This window comes from Rhineura floridana, chromosome 11, assembly GCF_030035675.1.
Source record: "Rhineura floridana isolate rRhiFlo1 chromosome 11, rRhiFlo1.hap2, whole genome shotgun sequence".
Lineage (NCBI taxonomy): Eukaryota > Metazoa > Chordata > Lepidosauria > Squamata > Rhineuridae > Rhineura > Rhineura floridana.
Window position 1 is genome coordinate 24,333,698 of NC_084490.1, and position 18,648 is coordinate 24,352,345.

Here is an 18,648-nt window from a genome sequence, read left to right on the forward strand (position 1 = left end):
TAAAGAAGCACAAATAACTAAACCTGCGTATAGAAAAAATGATTCTGAGGAAACAGTTTTCCTATAACTAGAAAAAACCCTCACCATTCAGAGAAAATAACCTGATGCGGTAGTGGACATCAAGACTTCTTAATTATAGCAAAGGAAATGTATTTAACTCTTGGGTTTGTTTTATGCAGTCCTTTTGATCACAATCCATAGCATATATACAGACATTAAAGTCATCATGATTTCCTTCTCATTAGCTGTTCCCTGTTGTTCAGCTCAGGTCTCAACACAATAACATAACATTTTGGGGAAAAGATGCAACCCAATAACCCAGCACTGGAAACTAAGATAGAAAAGATCTCCACAGCTACCATATTTTTTCCTTTGGTGCTCAAGTAGGTTGGCACAAAAGATAACCAAACACTGCAAAAGACCAACATGCTGAAGGTGATAAACTTGGCTTCATTGAAACTGTCTGGTAATTTCCTGGCAAAGAAAGCCACAGTGAAGCTCACAATTGCCAGCAAGCCCATGTAGCCAAGGACAGAATAAAACATAGCCACAGAGCCCTCATTACATTCTACTATAATTTGTTCAGTCATTGAGTGCATGTCCACATCTGGGTATGGAGCAGAGATTGCAAGCCACAGAGTACAGATGGCTGCTTGACCAAGGGAGCAGGAAAAGACAATAGAGTTGGCCAGTCCTTTCCCCACCCACTTCCTCATCCTGGATCCTGGTTTGGTGGCCATGAAAGCAACAACCACTGTGACAGTTTTTGCCAGCACACAAGATACAGCCACTGAGAAGATGATACCAAAAGCAGTTTGACGTAGGAGACATGTCACCTTGTCAGGTTGGCCAATGAAGAGTAACACACAAAGGAAGCAGAGCAGGAGGGAAATAAGAAGGGTGTAAGTGAGATTTCGGTTGTTGGCTTTGATAATGGCAGTGTTGTGATGATTCAAGAATGTTCCCAGTACCAGAGCTGTGATGAAAGCAAAGGAAAGAGAAAAGAAGGCTAAACTGATGCCCAAAGGTTCTTCATAAGACAAGAAACTTCTATCCTTGGGAATACACACATCCTGGTTCTTGCTTGGATAGCCTTCATCTGAGCATTTGTTACAGTCGTTCATATCTGCAACAAGAAAGATGTGGCTATGAGCTCACATATATGCTCTCAGTCACATCAACATGTTGTAATGTTCCTCTCAGAGATAATCCTTTTCCATTCAGATGAGAGAATACAGTCAGTAATCACATGAAATATATGTGGTGGGTTGGTTAACTGGCTTAAAGTTGCATGAATGAAGTTGCTTAAGTGGCTGAAAGTTGCATGACTTTAAAACAGCATATTTTGCTATAGGGATGTGGTGGGCAGCTGAGAATAGAGAAGTATTTTAATGTCCCAGTGAGGTAGTTTTCTAGGCAAAACTGCTTGTGCCCTGAGTCTGCAAACAACCTTTTTCTCACATTCTAAAAAATGAGGAAAAATAATTGATGAACACCTCATTTGATATGTTTGTTCCTCTTAGAGTTAATTTTTTAAACTCTTCACTCTATGGGCTGGATCTACATGACGTTGGTTGCACTTATTGTTTTATTTTATTTATTACATTTATACCCTGCCTTTCTTTTCATGATTGAAACCCAAGGCTGCTTACATATGGTTCCCAGGCGGTCTCCCATCCTGGCACTGACCAGACCTAACCCTGCTTACCTTCAGCAGGGTGCTGGCCTCATGTGCCTTCAGACCATAGCCTGGGACTTGTGTCTCTTTGAAAGCAAGTGGACAAATTAGAAATGAGTTAATATCTTCATGTGAGCATTTATTATAGTCATTCGTAAATGGAACAAGAAACATGCGGTCTAGAGCTCATATACTGGAAATGTCATCCATCACAGCAATATGCTGTACCTGTTCCTCTTAGGGAGCAATCCTGGGTCATGGAATCCAATGTAAAATTCACCAGATACAAACTTTGTTCAGAGTGGGGCTGCTACTGGCTGAGCTGGCCAAAGCCTGGTAGATTGGGAAAAAAGCCTATAAAATAGAGTTTGACTTACTCTGGTGTAAATTCAGCCGTGTTTTCTGGTCATGTCACCGAGTTAAATGAAGATAAGATCCAGCATAAGTCCCTCCCAACCCTGTCCCTGCCCTTGGAACTTCTCAGCAACACCCAAGTTATATATGCAGGGGTTGACTTAACTGGCTTAAATTCATGCAACTGTCAAACATCGTATTTTGCTATAGGGATAAGGATGTGGGAAGGCAGCTGAGAACAGAGGAGTATTTTTAATGTCCCAGTGAGATAGTTTTCTAGGCAAAACTGCTTTTGTCCTGAGTTGTGCAAACAACCTTTTTCTTACATTCTAAAAATTGGGGGAAAATAATTGATGAATACCTTATTTGATATATATGTTTCTCTTAGAGTTATTTTTTAAAGCTCTTTACTCTATGGCCTGGATCTGTACAAAGCTGGTTGCACTTAGGTTTCTTTGAAATCAAGTGGACAAATTAGAAATGACTTGATATCTTCATCTGAGCATTTTTCATAGTCATTTGAAACTGGAACATGAAAGATGTGGTCTTGAGTTCACATACATGCCATCCATCACAGCAATATGCTGGAACGGTTCCTCTTACGGAGCAATCCTGAGTTATGGAAGCCGGCCTAAAGTACACCAGATACAAACCTTGTTCAGAGTGGGCTACTAATGGCTGAACTGCCCAAAATCTGGCAGAGGGAAAACAAGCCTGTAAAACAGAGTTTGACTTACTCTGGTGTAAATTTAGCCTCATTTCCTGGTCATGTCACTGAGCTAAATGAAGATAAGATCCAACTTAAATCCCTCCGAACCCTGGTCTTACTCCTGAAACTTCCCAGCAACACCCAAGTTATGCCACTCTATGCTTTACTGGCTGAGCCCCAGCTAGTAGTAGTTGTATCTCCCCAGCTAGTATCTCGTTTGTTCACCGCCCTGAGAGCTATTTTGCTAAGGGCGGTATATAAATTGAAATAAATAAATAAAATAAATAAATAAAATAGTGATAGTAATAATAATAACAATCTTTTATTGTTGTTGTTTGTTGTTGTTGTTGTTGTTATTATTATTTCTCCATTCAGATCAGAGGAAATAGCCAGTGATGAAACTCTGGGCTCTGTGCAGGGGATGGTTTAACAGATTTAAAATTGCATATTTTGTTAAGAGAGCAAGGATGTCTTAAGCCATCTGATATTAGAGAAGTATTCTAAATATGCCGGTTAGGTAGTTCCCTATGGAAATCTGCTGTCTTGCATTTTTGAATAACCTTTTGATCACATTTCATATATTAGTGAACCCTTTGTGTTGCATAATTTGATATGTATGTTCATTTGGATTACATCCATTCTGTTTTGTATCTCTGTATACTACTGGTTGGATGAAGAGTAGGTTAATTGCACTTTAGATTCTGTGAATTCAAGTGGGCAGATTAGAAATGGCTTAATTCATTCATGTATTCTAGTGAGATAACTAACTACATTTGATCAGGTCTGTATCTAAACCTTTGTTGTTGTTATGTGCCTTCAAGTCAATTACGATTTATGGTGACCCTATGAATCAGCAACCTCCAAGAGCATCTGTCGTGAGCCACGCTGTTCAGATCTTGTAAGTTCAGGTCTGCGGCTTCCTTTATGGAATCAGTCCATCTCTTGTTTGACCTTCCTCTTTGTGTACTGCCTTCTATTTTTCCCAGCATTATTGTATTTTCTAGTGAATCGTGTCTTCTCATTATGCGTACAAAGTATGATAACATCAGTTTCATCATTTTAGCTTCTAGTGATAGTTTTGGTTTAATTTGTTCTAACACCCAATTATTTGTATTTTTTGCTGTCCATGATATGCACAAAGTTCTCCTCCAACACTACATTTCAGAGGAGTTGATTTTTCTCTTATCCACTTTCTTTCTGTCCAACTTTCACATCCATACATAGAGATCAGGAATACCATGGTCTGAATGATCCCGACTTTGGTGTTCAGTGATACATCTTTGCATTTGAGAACTTTTTCTAGTTGTCTCATAGCTGTCCTCCCCAGTCCTAGCCTCTTTCTGATTTATGGTCTCCATTTTGGTTAATGACTGTGCCAAGGTATTGATAATCCTCGACAAGTTCAGTGTCCTCATTGTCAACTTTAAAATTACATAAATCTTCTGTTGTCATTACTTTAGTCTTCTTGATGTTCAGCTGTAGTCCTGCTTTTGTGCTTTTCTCTTTTACATTCATTGCATTCATTTCAAATCATTACTGATTTCTGCTAAGAGTATGGTATCATCTGCATATTTTAAATTATTGATATTTCTCCCTCCAATTTTCACACCTCCTTCATCTTGGTCCAATCCCACTTTCCGTATGATATATTCTGAGTATAGATTAAACAGGTAGGGTGATAAAATACACCCCTGTTTCACACCCTTTGCGATGGGGAACCATTCGTTTCCTCCATATTCTGTCCTTACAGTAGCCGCTTGTCCAGAGTATAGGTTGTACATCAGGATAATCAGATGCTGTGGCACCCCCATTTCTTTTAAAGCATTCCATAGTTTTTCATGATCTACACAATCAAAGGCTTTGCTGTAATCTATAAAGCAAAGGGTGATTTCCTTCTGAAATTCCTTGATCCGTTCCATTATCCAGAGTATGTTTGCAATATGATCTCTGGTGCCTCTTCCCTTTCTAAATACAGCTTGGACATCTGGCATTACTTGCTCCATATATGGTGAGAGCCGTTGTTGTAGAATCTTGAGCATTACTTTACTTGCATGGGATATTAAGGCAATAGTTTGATAATCACTGCATTCCCAGGGATCCCTTTTCTTTGGAATTGGGATATATATATAGAATGTTTCCAGTCTGTGGGCCATTGTTTAGTTTTCCATATCTCTTGACAAATTTTTGTCAAAATTTGGACAGATTCAGTCTCAATAGCTTGTAGCAATTCTATTGGTTTGCCATCAGTTCCTGGTGATTTGTTTCTTCCAGTATTTTAAGAGCAGCTTTCACCTCACATTCTAAAATTTCTGGTTCTTCATTATATCGTTCCTCATGAATGAATCTGTCATCCTTGCATCTCTTTTATAGAGTTCTTCAGTGTATTGCTTCCATCTCCTTTTATTTCATCTCGGTCAGTCAGTGTGTTCCCCTGTTGATTATTCAACATCCCTACCTTTGGTTTAAATTTCCCTTTAATTTCTCTAATCTTTTGGAATAGGGCTCTTGTTCTACCCTTTTTGTTGTCTTCTTCTACGTCTATACAATTATTGTAATAGTTCTCTTTGTTCCTATGTACTAGTTGCTGTATGTTGCATTTAGGGTTCTAAGTGTGTTTCTATCTCCTTTTGCTTTCCTTCTCTCTTTAACCATTTTAAGAGTTTCTTCAGTCATCCATTGAGGTCTTTCCCTCTTTTTAACTAGAGGTGTGGTCTTTTTGCATTCTTGACAATGTGTAAGACTTCAATCCATAGTCCTTCTGGTTCTCTGTCAGCTAAGTTTAAAGCCTCAAATCTGTTTCTTATTTGATTTTATATTCTTCTGGGATGTTATTTACATTGTATTTCGGCATTATGATTGCTTTGTTGTTCCTCTTTAGCGTTACTCTGATATTCGATATGACCAGTTCATGATCTGTACCACAGTCTGCTCCTGGTCTTGTTTTTGCAGAAAGCTTGGAGCTTCTTCATCTTCTGCTACCAATTATATAATCAATTTTATTCCTATATTGACCATTTGGTGATGTCCACGTGTACAGTCGTCTTTTCGATTGCTCAAAAAATGTGTTTGTGAGAAACAGATTATTGGCTTCACAGAATTCAGTAAGTCTTTCTCCTGCTTCATTTCTATCTAAGCCTGTTTCCCCACAATTCCTAGTTCTTCTCTTTTCCCTATCTTTGCATTCCAGTCCCCCATGGTTATCAGCACATCTTCATTTGGTGTGTGATCAATTTCTTCCTGTACTTCTGCATAAAATCTGTCCAATTCCTCTTTTTCTGCGTTTGCCGTGGGAGCATAGACTTGGATGATGGCTATATTAATAGGTTTCCCATTTAATCTCATTGATATCACTTGCTCAGACCATGCGTTATAGCTCCTAATTGCTTTTGCTACATCACTTCTCACTATTAAAGCAACCCCGTTTCATCTTAATGTCTCATTTCCTGCATAAAATATTTTGTAGTTGCCTGATTGAAAATGTCCCATTCCCGTGCATTTTAATTCACTTACACCAAGTATTGTAATGTTGATGCATTCCATTTCTTGTTTGACAATATCTAACTTTCCCTCGTTTATGCTTTTCACATTCCATGTTCCTATTGTGTGCGTTGTACAACTCTGGACTCTCCTTTCACATCTGTGCGCATCTGCCTCTGGGCTTCCTTTTGGCTTTGACCCAATTGTGTCATTAGTCACAGCACTACTTATGCTTGTCCTTTGTTCTTCCCCAGTCACTTGTTGAGTGCCTTCTGACCTGGGGGTCTCATCTTCCAGCTCTATGTCATGTTGCATTTTGGATACTCTGTTCATAGGGTTTTTGTGGTAAGAGGTATTCAGAGGTGGTTTACCATTGCCTTCCTCTGAGTTCCTCTAAACCGTTATATGTACATATTTTACCAGGAGTGGGCAAGGTGTCCCCTCTTCACTATGGGGCCTGCAAGGCACTTAATGTTGGGCTCCTATTTGCTTCCGATGGCTTTGAAGGGCCCTCACCTTGGACCTTGAATCCAAATCCAAACAATATTCAGAAAGCAGAAGCTTCAGTCCTTCTACTGACTTGCATTGGGAAACCAAAATGTAGATGTACAAAACCTACAGGCATACTGCACAGTACTCCTCAAGAGGGGATTAGCCCCCTGCATTTCAGACAGGCAGATCCAGGGTTTTACTTGTTTTTCAAAACTATGTTTCCCCCCCTAAAATAGCCATAACTAGGAAAGGACTATGGCCAAAATTGGGGGAGGGTGCAACCCAAACACGAGATCCACCAGGATGTGCAAGGTAGGATCTGGTGGATGTCTGGCTTCTATGGCTGGTTCTCTTTCTGACCCAGCCAGATATACTCTGGTTTAACTTGTTCATCCTGGCTCAGCTAGTGAGCTGAGACCAGAGTAACTTAAGCCCCAAAAATTGGATGTTCTGTGGGAACAGCGAGACAGGATTGGGTGGGGACAACTTACAGTGGATCCTAACTCCATTCAGCTCTGTCATGTGACCTGGAAACATGGCAGAACATACACTGGTGTAAGTCCAACTGTATTTTACAAGCTTGCTTTCCCTCTGACAGGCTTGAGCTGGCAGTAGCACCACTCTGAACAGGGTCTGGAACTGGTATATTTTACACCAGCTTCTATGATGTCCAAACTAAAGATCTGCTAGGATGAGCATCTTAGCATCTGGCAGATCTCTGGCTCATCTGGCTGAACCCCAACTCAGCCAGGGTATGCAGGTCTAAGTCCTGAACCCCTCAGATTGCTCAGCTGAAGATGGCTCAGCCAAGGCTGCACTAAGTCTTCAGAAAGATAAGTGGCAGGGGTGGAATATGGCTGGGGGAGGCTTCTCAATGGTTCCAAAATCCCTTCTGCTCAGTCACGTGACATAGCAACCCAGTGGGACTCACACTGGCACAAAAGGTGGTGCAAGTCAAACCATTTGAAAGACTTGCTTCCCCTCTCATAGGCTTTGGCTGGCTAAGGTGGCAGTAGCTTTGCTCCAAAATGAGCTTTGGATTTGGTCTATTTTTGCTGGCTTAAATTAAGGTGATGTAAATTATGCTGGTTTCTCATAGTTGGGATTGCTCCTCCCCCCCCCCCCGAGATGTTCTGGAACATCCCTTTCTTGTGACTTATGTTGGCCTCCGCTGCCACCCAGCTGAGTCCTGACTGAGCTGAGATGAGGGACATATGATGGTGAATCTGTGGCTGAGCTGGGGTTGGGGACTTGTGGTGGCATAGGCCTGACAAAGTGAGGGTTGAGCCAGTTAAGCCAGAGACCCGCCAGATCCTAACTTGTTAATCCTGTTGGATCTTGTGTTTGAGTCATGCAAAGCAGTGAAATTTACAATGGATTAAGTTAAACCAGCGTAAAATATGCAAGTTCCAAACCTTGTTCAGAGCTTGCCCAAGAGGGACAACAAACCTGCAAAATAGATTTTGACTTACACTAGGGTAAGTTCATCTGGGTTTCCTTGTGACAAGAGAACTCTGAATTGTGACAAGAGATTGAGTTGAATTGCATTTGAATCCACCCCCCATGTGCTGCCCCTGTCAATCCCCCAACACACCCATTCTTCAGAGTTTATGCCAGCATAGGTTACACCAGTATTAGCTCAGCTGGCTGAGTCCTGGCTGAGTTGGGATGAGCAAGCTAAATGATTGTGTTTGTGCAACACACACACCCCTCAAATGTCTCTGAAGAGCTGACAGGGTAGGAATCCTGTTCAGTTTACTTTTTGGGGGGTCTTGCCTTAGAAGAGCCCCATTTTAGTTCAAATACAACCTGTTTGGGTTGGTTTTCTGACAAAGTGGTTGCACAGCCCTGTTTCTTACCCTCCTGGTATGAAATCTTCCCCTCTGGACATGGGATGCAATCGTAGCAGCAAAATGGCTCCCCCTCCTTCACTTTCTTGCTAGAACCTGGTTGGCAACTTTCACTGCACACAGAGAGAGGCTGTGCCTAATTCAAAAATGAAAGAGCAGGACAACAATCATGAGAATAATGAGCTTGGTACAAGAAGCCACCAACACAACACAACACAAGCAATGGAAGTTCAACCTGGCCTGAACTGGACATAATTGTGCTCTTGTAGATCACTGCTCCTTTTTTTGCCTTTGAAGAGCTAATCTCCCAGCTCTACCTTTCACCTCCATCTTTCTTTGTGTGTCGTTTATTTCTAGTATTTAATCTGATGTAAGGGCCTGTCTCTGTCTCTCTCTTTTTAAAAGGATGTGAGCCACTTTGGGGGAAAATTCTTCTCCTCAGAAGTGAGATAAAAATACTGTAAACAAATAGAAAGCCAGGATGGCAACTCTCAATGCATGTAGAAAGAGGCTCAGCCTAATTCATAACTGAAAGGGCAGAAGTATAATTATGATATGAATATGGAGCTGGAGTTCTTTGGGGGAGCCTTGCATGTTGCACTCTTGTAATGTGTGAACAGGCTTAACATGGTACAAGCTATTGCTACTTCTCTTTACTAGTATAATGAATACAAGCAGATACTATAAATATTTTGGGGAATTGCCTTTGGGGAGAGTTTGGGAATCTTTTTGGGAGGAAACATCGAAATAGTAAAAAAAACAAAACAGGTATGGTATTCCACATACATTATTTTGCTAAATCTACTTTTCCTGGCTATTTAAAAGGCCTGGTCTTAAGAACAGATTGTTGAGCTGGTCACAAATCTGTTAACCATGCCTTGCTGCTCATGGGAAGTCAGTAAGACCTCCTATTACATGGTATGGACATGTTTGGGCAGAAGGCTTTTTAACCAAGTTTACAAGCTATACTAGAGCTGTGAAAACACAACACACAGGCAGAGTGGTTGAGAAATGGAATGTATAGAGCTACAGAGATAAAAACACTGTAAACAAATAGAAAGCCAGGATTGCAGCTCTCAGTACATATAGAAAGAGGCTCAGCCTAATACGTAACTGAAAGAGCCAAACTGTAATTATGATACGAATATGGGGCTGGAGTTCTTCGGGGTTCCCTTGCATGTTGCTAAACTGACACAGCAGTCCTGTAATGCATGAACAGGCTTAACATGGTACAAGCTATTGCTACTTTTCTTTATTAGTTTTATAAATACAAGCCGATACTATGAATATTTTGGGGGATTGCTCAATGCTATATTCTTTTGAGAGGAAACATAGGAAATAGTAAAAAAAACAACAACACCAGGTCACTTCCTGTTTTGGGAAGTGGAAATTAGGTTTTTTGACCCCAAAATGTGATAATCAGTGATGATTCAACACTGGATGCCTTCTGAAAAAGCTGGCAATTGGACCCTACCTGATTAAACCAGCTATGCCACGTTATGGCATCTTTGTCAATGGTGAACACTTGATCTGGAGGGGCCTGTGGAACTATCCTTCCAACTTTCACTCCATGAAAGGATTGGTTGGAGGAGAAAATCCAGTTGATAACATCCAGGCTAGATGCTACCTCCAAATTCTGGTTAAAGGAGACCTCATCCCCTGCTGTGTTGTTAAATGAGATACTTCTGAGAAAGAGATGGAGCTGAATTGAAAACAAACCAGAAAAGACAAGAGTTTAAAAAAGGCTACATATATATTTTTTCAGACTAATATCTAATGCAGGGGTGGGGGTTTTTTGCTATGAAGTGCTGCCAACCCAAGGAAAAAGTCAGTTTGGAAAACACCTTATGATGAGCAGAGCCTACAGGCAGTGGTGCATGGTGCCAAGTCAAAGGTAGACAGAGCCAATCAGACTTTTGTCTCATACAGCCCTCCCCTCTCATGAGAGGGGACAGTGGTGTGGAAGCACTTGTGTGTGAGGATCTGGAGAATGTAGGGGGAATGGTGCACATATCTCTGGCCATTACCACTGCTTCCCATATGCGATTGGAAAGAAGGCACTAGCTGCATGACATCTCAGAAACAAACCCTTCCTCTTCATGTGCAAACCCTCACAAACAACAAAGTTTCTCCTCAAACAAGGACACAACAGTAGTCTCTTTTCATAGCTAGAATTTGTGAGCACCACAATATGTTGATTCACAACAGGGCAATGTAACCTCAGTTCCTCCTCTGTATGCAAAGAGCTCTGGTTTCTTTTTTGTCATGCAAATTCACAAAGCTCTAAAGCTCTGAGAGCAAACAGCAGGCCCACAGCATTGAGGGAACCCAGACATCGGAAGGGAGTATCACCCTCTATACAGTGCTTTGCCACTTACAGATCTGTGGCCTGTTACCTGCCAAAACAGTTGATTCTGAAGCTTCAGTCTTCCGCTGTGCAACCTTTCTCTGTGTCTGAATCTGGATGCGGACATGGCGTGTAAAGCATGGGCCACAGCATAGACGGCGTTGTAGATGCTGTAGCTGTGGCCTGTCATGCTCATTTCAAAAAAATCCCCAGGAAGACTCTCCAGCCTTTCTTCACCAGTGCAAATATTTCCCTCTACCTCGCCAGTAATGGAATTCGGGAATACACAATCAAATGCATGTTGCCAAAAGTCCCTGATAAAACCATCGTCTTCTGTGTTGGGTGGATTTCTGCTGTCAAGATATTGATGAAATCCTGGTGGGTCCCTTGAATGAATTCCAAAGGATATAGCACCATGGTATATTCCAAAATCCCAGTTCCTTTGATAGACAAATGAAGCAAACTCAATCTGGGCTGTTGCTATCCATACTTTACCTTTTACATTCTTTGTGATGTGCTCACGTTCAGATAGATATGGAAGCAATCTAAACAATGCCATGGAATAAGATTCTCCATTGGCCACCACTATGTTAGCTTTGCTGTCCATTAAATTATCATGGAGTTTTGCCCCCTTATTAAAATCATCAGTGATTTCAGTGATAAAACTAAAGTTGGGAATTCTTTCTAGGAATGCAAAACAGATGCCATTTGTGGAAAACAGAGGAACAATAGTTTGCACAAATCTTTCTCCATTGTCATTATCCATCACAACAACCCCAATCCACATCCACCTGAAATGTTGAAGCAAAGATAGAATTCCTGCATATTGTAGATTTTCTTGGGGTGCCATCTGGTAGAAGGAAAGTCCTGGAGTTTTATCATTGGTCACTGGAGCAGTGCCATATATGAGCTAAAGAGAGAATGGAGGAAGGGGAGAGAGATATTTATTTATTTTATTTATTTATTTATTAAATTTATATACCGCCCGACTAGCAATAGCTCTCTGGGCGGTGAACATAAAACAACATAAAAATACAATAAATAACAAAACAATACTAAAATACAAGCAACAATCCAACACAGTAAACATTTTTAAAATTAAATCAGTATAACTTAAAATGCTTCAGAGAATAGGAAGGTTTTGACCTGGCGCCGGAAGGAGAGCAGAGTCGGCGCCAGGCGTACTTCCTCGGGGAGACTGTTCCATAGTTCGGGGGCCAACACTGAGAAGGCCCTAGATCTTGTCATCACCCTCCGGGCCTCCCTGTGAGTTGGAACCCGGAGGAGGGCCTTCGTAGCAGAACGTAGTGCACGGGCCGGTTCATATCGGAAGAGGCGTTCCGCAAGGTATCGTGGTCCCGCACCGTATAAGGCTTTATAGGTTAGTACCAACACTTTGAATCTAGCCCGGAAACATATTGGCAACCAGTGCAAGCTGGCCAGAACAGGTGTTATATGCTCGGACCGCTTGGTCCTTGTCAGCAATCTGGCCGCTGCATTTTGCACTAGTTGTAGCTTCCGAACTGTCTTCAAAGGTAGCCCTACGTAAAGCGCATTACAGTAGTCCAAACGTGAGGTTACCAGAGCATGTACCACTGATGTAAGGTCCTCTTTACTCAAATAGGGACGTAGCTGGGCTACCAACCGAAGTTGGTAAAACGCATTCCTAACCACCGAGGCTACTTGAGCCTCAAGTGAGAGGGAAGAGTCTAAAAAGACTCCCAGACTACGAACCCGGTCCTTTAGGGGGAGTGTAACCCCATCCAGGACAGGGTATATATCCACCATCTGATCAGAGAACCCGTCCACCAACAGCATCTCAGTCTTGTCTGGATTGAGCTTCAGTTTGTTAACTCTCATCCAGTCCATTGTCGCAGCCAGGCAACGGTTCAGCAAATCGACAGCCTCACCTGAAGAAGATGAAAAGGAGAAGTAGAGCTGCGTGTCATCAGCATACTGATGACAACGCACTCCAAAACTCCTGATGACCTCTCCCAACGGCTTCATGTAGATATTAAAAAGCAGGGGGGACAAAACTGACCCCTGCGGGACCCCATATTGGAGAGCCCGCGGTATCGAGCAATGTTCCCCAAGCACTACCTTCTGGAGACGACCCGCCAAGTAGGAGCGGAACCACTGCCAAGCAGTACCTCCAACTCCCAACTCCGCGAGCCTCTCCAGAAGGATACCATGGTCGATGGTATCAAAAGCCGCTGAGAGATCAAGGAGAATCAACAGAGTTACACTCCCTCTGTCTCTTTCCCGACATAGGTCATCGTACAGGGCGACCAAGGCTGTCTCAGTGCCAAAACCGGGCCTAAAACCCGATTGAAATGGATCTAGATAATCGGTTTCATCCAATAGCGCCTGGAGCTGGCCAGCAACCACCCGTTCCAAGACCTTGCCCAGGAATGGAACATTCGCCACTGGCCTGTAGCTGTTAAAATTGTCTGGGTCCAAGGAAGGCTTTTTCAGGAGTGGTCTCACCACTGCCACTTTCAGACAGCCCGGGACCACTTCCTCTCGTAAAGAGGCATTTATCACTTCCTTGGCCCAGCTACCTGTTCCATTCCTACTAGTTTTTATCAGCCAGGAGGGGCAAGGATCCAGTACCGAAGTGGTTGCACGTACCTGTCCAAGCACCTTGTCCACGTCCTCGAGTTGAACCAACTGAAGCTCATCCAACAAAACAGGACAAGACTGTGCTCCGGACATCTCACTAGGATCTACTGCTATAACTTGAGAATCTAGGTCCTGGCGGATACATGAGTTCTTATTCTGGAAGTGATCGGCAAACTGATTACAGCGGGCCTCCGATGATTCCACCGTGTCCGGAGGGTTTGAATGGAGAAGCCCCCGGACAACTCGAAAGAGCTCCGCTGGGCGGCAAAGAGATGATTTAATAGTGGCAGCAAAATGATGTTTTTTAGCTGCCTTCACTGCTCCTACATAGAGCTTAGTCGAAGCACTAACCAGCGCATAATTGTATCCGTCGGGAGTTCGTCTCCATTTCCGCTCAAGCCTCCTCCTATCTTGCTTCATCGCTCTCAGCTCCGGAGTATACCATGGAGCTGTATGAGCTCTACACAGGAGAGGGCGTGCAGGAGCGATCGTGTTTACAGCCCGGGTCATCTCCGTATTCCACAGAGCGACCAGGGCTTCAGCAGGAGCGCCAGTCCTATCAGCCGGAAAATCCCCCAGAGCCCTTTGAAAACCTTCAGGATCCATTAGTCTCCGGGGGCGGACCATTTTAATAAGTCCCCCACCCTTGCAGAGGGAAGAGGTTACTGAAAGTCTAAACTTCAGCAAGCAGTGGTCTGTCCATGACAAAGGGAGTGTTGTAAAACTCCCCACATCCAGATCACTTTCCCCATGCTCAGTAGCAAAAACAAGGTCTAGAGTGTGCCCCGATACATGTGTTGGACCACTAACATATTGAGACAGCCCCATGGCTGTCATGGAAGCCATGAAGTCCTGAGCCACGCCAGACAAAGTGGTCTCGGCATGAATGTTGAAATCCCCCAGTACTATTAGTCTGGGGGACCTCAACAATATATCCGAGACCACTTCCGCCAGCTCAGTTAGGGAAGCCATTGGGCAGCAAGGTGGGCGGTACACCAAAAGGATTCCCAGCCTGTCCCTCTGGCCCAACACAAGGTGCAAACACTCCAGGCCAGTAACTGAATGAACATGGTGCTTGGTGAGTGAGATGGAACTCTTATAGACGACAGCAACCCCACCTCCCCGACCCTCAGATCTACCATGATGCTGAACCAAGTACCCCGGTGGGCAGAGCTGAGAGAGACCAACTCCTCCCTGCTCACCCACCCAGGTCTCGGTTATACATGCCAGATCGGCTGCCTCATCCACAATCAAATCGTGGACGAGGGAGGTTTTATTATATACCGATCTGGCATTTAATAACAGCAACTGGAGATCTGAGAGTTGGCTAATAGGACTACCAACGACCTTGCGGGTGTGGGAAGGACCGGAACAAGGCACAGCCGCAACATGTCTGGACCGCGTTCCCCTTACCTGGCATGTCCTTCTCACAGCGCCATACCTTCCCTTGCCCGTCACTACGGCAATTGGGGCCCCCTCAAGTCTCCCCGCCTGATAGATAAAACTCTCTCCGAAGCACATAATACAACTAAAATATACAACAATTAAACGTATAAAAACAGCTATATATACAGCCATATATACAGCATAAACTTTCTTTCTCCTGCAGGGCCTGGGTCTCCCAGGCCACCTCAGCCAGCCGGCTTATGTATCCCTCCAAAGAGGGACAGGTGGTAAGAATCAGTCCTGGCTGGCTGGGTACCTGGGGCCTGGTCCTGCCAGGCAGAAGTCCCTCAGGGAAGGGTGGTGGAGATGGTGGTCCCACAGTAGCAGCAGCAGCACAGCAGCAGCAGCCTCTCCTTCCCTTGGGGCGATGCTTTCTTTCTCCTGCAGGGCCTGGGTCTAGTAACATCTGTAAAGCAATTTCCAATGTTTAAAGCCACTCACATACATGAGTTATGAATTTTTATTGCCGGAATGGAAGGAGATAATGGGGGACTGATGGTATAGGGAATAGAAGGGAGAGAATGATGTACAGTCATTAATTGATTGATTGCCTGATCTTGGAGAAAAGAGGAATTATGACAAATGTGTTTGAGAGAGAGATCTAGGATATCAGTTTTTAAAAGTAGTTTAGGCTGATATACTCTACATCATGGAATCATGCATTTTGTTATTCAGATGTAACCTTCAGAGTGCTAAATGTTTTTAGATGGTACATGATCCATTGCAGACTGAATACACCAATGTGGCTGAATTGGTAATGCAGAAAGAACTTGGGTTCAGTCCAGAGCTTGGAAAAGTTACTTTTTTGAACTACAACTCCCATCAGCCCCAGCCAGCATGGCCACTGGATTGGGCTGATGGGAGTTGTACTTCAAAAAAGTAACTTTTCCAAGCTCTGGTTCAGTCCATAGTAGCATTTTTCCTCTGGTGCGGCTGCTTAACATGGCCCAACCTGCAGCTAGGCTGCCACTTTTGCCTCTTTATTCCCTGATTTCCCTAACTTGTGTTTATGAATCCTCCTTTCTAACTTACTGTGTTGTTCTTGGGTTATGGATTTCCATGAGAACCAGCCACTTAGCAGTACTATATGGCTGCAGCTACCTGCATATGGTTATCTCGGCGCGGGACCACGATACCTGTTGGAATGCCTCTCCCGATACGAACCAGCCCGTACACTACGCTCTACTACGAAGGCCCTCCTTGGGGTTCCGACTCATAGAGAAGCCCGGAGGGTGGTGACAAGATCTAGGGCCTTCTCAGTGGTGGCCCCCGAACTGTGGAACAGTCTCCCCGAGGAGGTGTGCTTAGCGCCGACGTTGTTTTCCTTTCGGTGCCAAGTTAAAACCTTCCTCTTTTCCGAGGCATTTTAATTTAATTTAAGTTAACTTAATCTTGTTGTAATTGATTTTAGATTGTTTTCTTTTTGACATGTTTTTGCTGTATTATACTGTGTGATTTTATTGTATTTTTTGTGTTCACTGCCCAGAGAGCTATTGCTAGTCGGGCGGTATAAAAGCCTAATAAATAATAAATAATAATAATCTCAACATCATGGTTTCCCTGCTCTTTGCAATCCAAGACAAATCAGATCCAGACAAAAACAAATGGCTGCAGCCCTTACTTTGACTGGTGGGGAGAGAAGTCCACTCTCCAGCTTGGGGGGAGGGCACTGTGAGAACAGGGTCATTGCTAGGGAGTGGGTTGGTTTGACATTCCCTCCCATGAATTTCTGGGAATATAACTTTTCTTTAACCCTACACATGTTAATGGAAAGTTTACACTCTCCTCCTCTCCCATACCAGTCATATGGTTTTTCTTAGTCTTGGTATCACATTCCAAGGAAGGAAGGAAGGAAGGAAGGAAGGAAGGAAGGAAGGAAGGAAGGAAGGAAGGAAGGAAGGAAGGAAGGAAGGAAGGAAGGCACTGTATCCATTTCTGTTTCCAAAGCATAAAACTACCATCTGGAAGAGGGAAGAAAGTGTGAAAGTAATATTAAATGTTTACATTGCACACACATAGAGGCAGAGTTGTCCTACCTGTGGAATCTTGTAGATACCCAAGATAGTTGACACATAAAGGGAGATGTGGGAGTCTAGTCCTCCAATCACTGCTGTCAGAATATTGTGGATATCACATATGTAGTTGGGGACAAATTTCTCCAAGATAGATAAAAGTAGCATTGTAGCATGATATGTCTGCTTTGCATTGACATAGCTGTCATAGATGTGGAAGCCCAGGCTGACATTGGGTAAGATCTCAGGATTTTCATTGATCTGCTTGACTGCAAATGCCAAAGCCAAGATATGCTGATAAAACTTAGGCATCACTCTAGAATGAGAGTTGTAATCTGTATCACAGATAGAAATCCTTACATTTCAATTCAGATGTTAATTATAGTGTGTTCTGTGATGTTTACTTGTTTATACACGGATATAAGATTCTATACACCCTTACCTGGGAATAAACCAGGTAAACAAACTTTCCATTGTTGTATTAGTTTATTTACAGCATGTTTTCTATTTTATAATTATTACAGTATTTATATGCAGTATTTATATGCTGTCTTTGGTGAGGCAGTCTTTAGCCTATGGTGGCCTATGCAAAGATTATAAAATGACACAGTATGAATACTTCAGCTTCAAAACATAACCCTTCATATACATTTGCTCTAACATACCAATTCAGGAAAGGTTTAGCAAAATGAACTACTCAAAAGTGCTGTTTCATACAGACAAATATATTCATTCCACTCATTTTTTATTCACTTTGTTGTGCAGAAATGGGAGATTCTTTTATTCATTATTACTTTTTGCATTAACTTAGGTCAGTACTTAGTCTACTAAGTCCCATTTCATACAAAGGGAGTTTTGCCAAAGAAGGTATTCAGGATTGCAGCGTCTCTCAATGTTCTGCTGCTGTAGTTCTAGAACTGATGATTCCAGTGAAACTAAATGGAAATAAAAACAAAGAAAAAAATTCTTACATAAGCTCTTCAGGCAATGCAGGTGGAGGTTCTTCAGTGAATTTTCCTGGACTGGAGATGAAGCCACCATGAGAAACAATGCCACCAATGATGAAATCTCCTGACTGATGATATGTGTGAAGTGGACGGTGTGGATACTGAATCCTGCATTTCACAATGTGGGCCTGGCATACTTTGTAAGGAAACAGTGCCAAGAGCAAAATCACTAAAAACACCATCCTCGGGTAGGGATGTACTAAGTTAGCAATGTCGATTCCGTCGTGCATCCAGCTTAAGCAGAGCTGATTCCTTTCCATTGCTGTTGGGCTCTCACCCAATACAACTTTATACATTTCATTGTCCCCTGTGGGTGGAATTTTACACTTTAAAAAAAAAAAGAATTGAAATGTTTTGCACATTATTTCACACTGTTCCCTCCATCTTCCTCTGCCTCACTATCTTTGAAGAATACCTTGAAGTGCCTTTACTTTGTCATAGTGTGTATGTGTTCCAGAATTGACTTGTCAAAGTAAATGAAGTAGCAAATGGCCCATCAAGATGCCCGGCACATTTGAAGTTGTCTTTGGTGGTGGTGGGGAGAGAGAGCCTCCATCTGTTTCTCAGGAAGGGAGAAAAAGACTGAGCTGATTTCCCATTACAATGAGTTTTAATAGCACAGTCTATTCTGTAGGCACAGGCCTACTGAAGATC

The 18,648-nt window shown here is 42.8% G+C and overlaps 1 protein-coding gene across 1 annotated transcript; it reads right to left on the reverse strand.

Annotated features, from left to right (window-relative positions):
- Window positions 1–224: 224 nt before the first annotated feature.
- LOC133367535 (vomeronasal type-2 receptor 26-like) lies at window positions 225–18,176 on the reverse strand. Its single transcript, XM_061591628.1, has 6 exons — window positions 17,959–18,176; window positions 17,012–17,303; window positions 10,957–11,817; window positions 10,035–10,262; window positions 8,570–8,696; window positions 225–1,126 (listed from the first exon to the last, which is right to left on the reverse strand). Exons 1-6 carry the CDS (start codon window positions 18,174–18,176, stop codon window positions 225–227), a joined length of 2,628 nt encoding a protein of 875 aa, XP_061447612.1.
- Window positions 18,177–18,648: the final 472 nt, after the last annotated feature.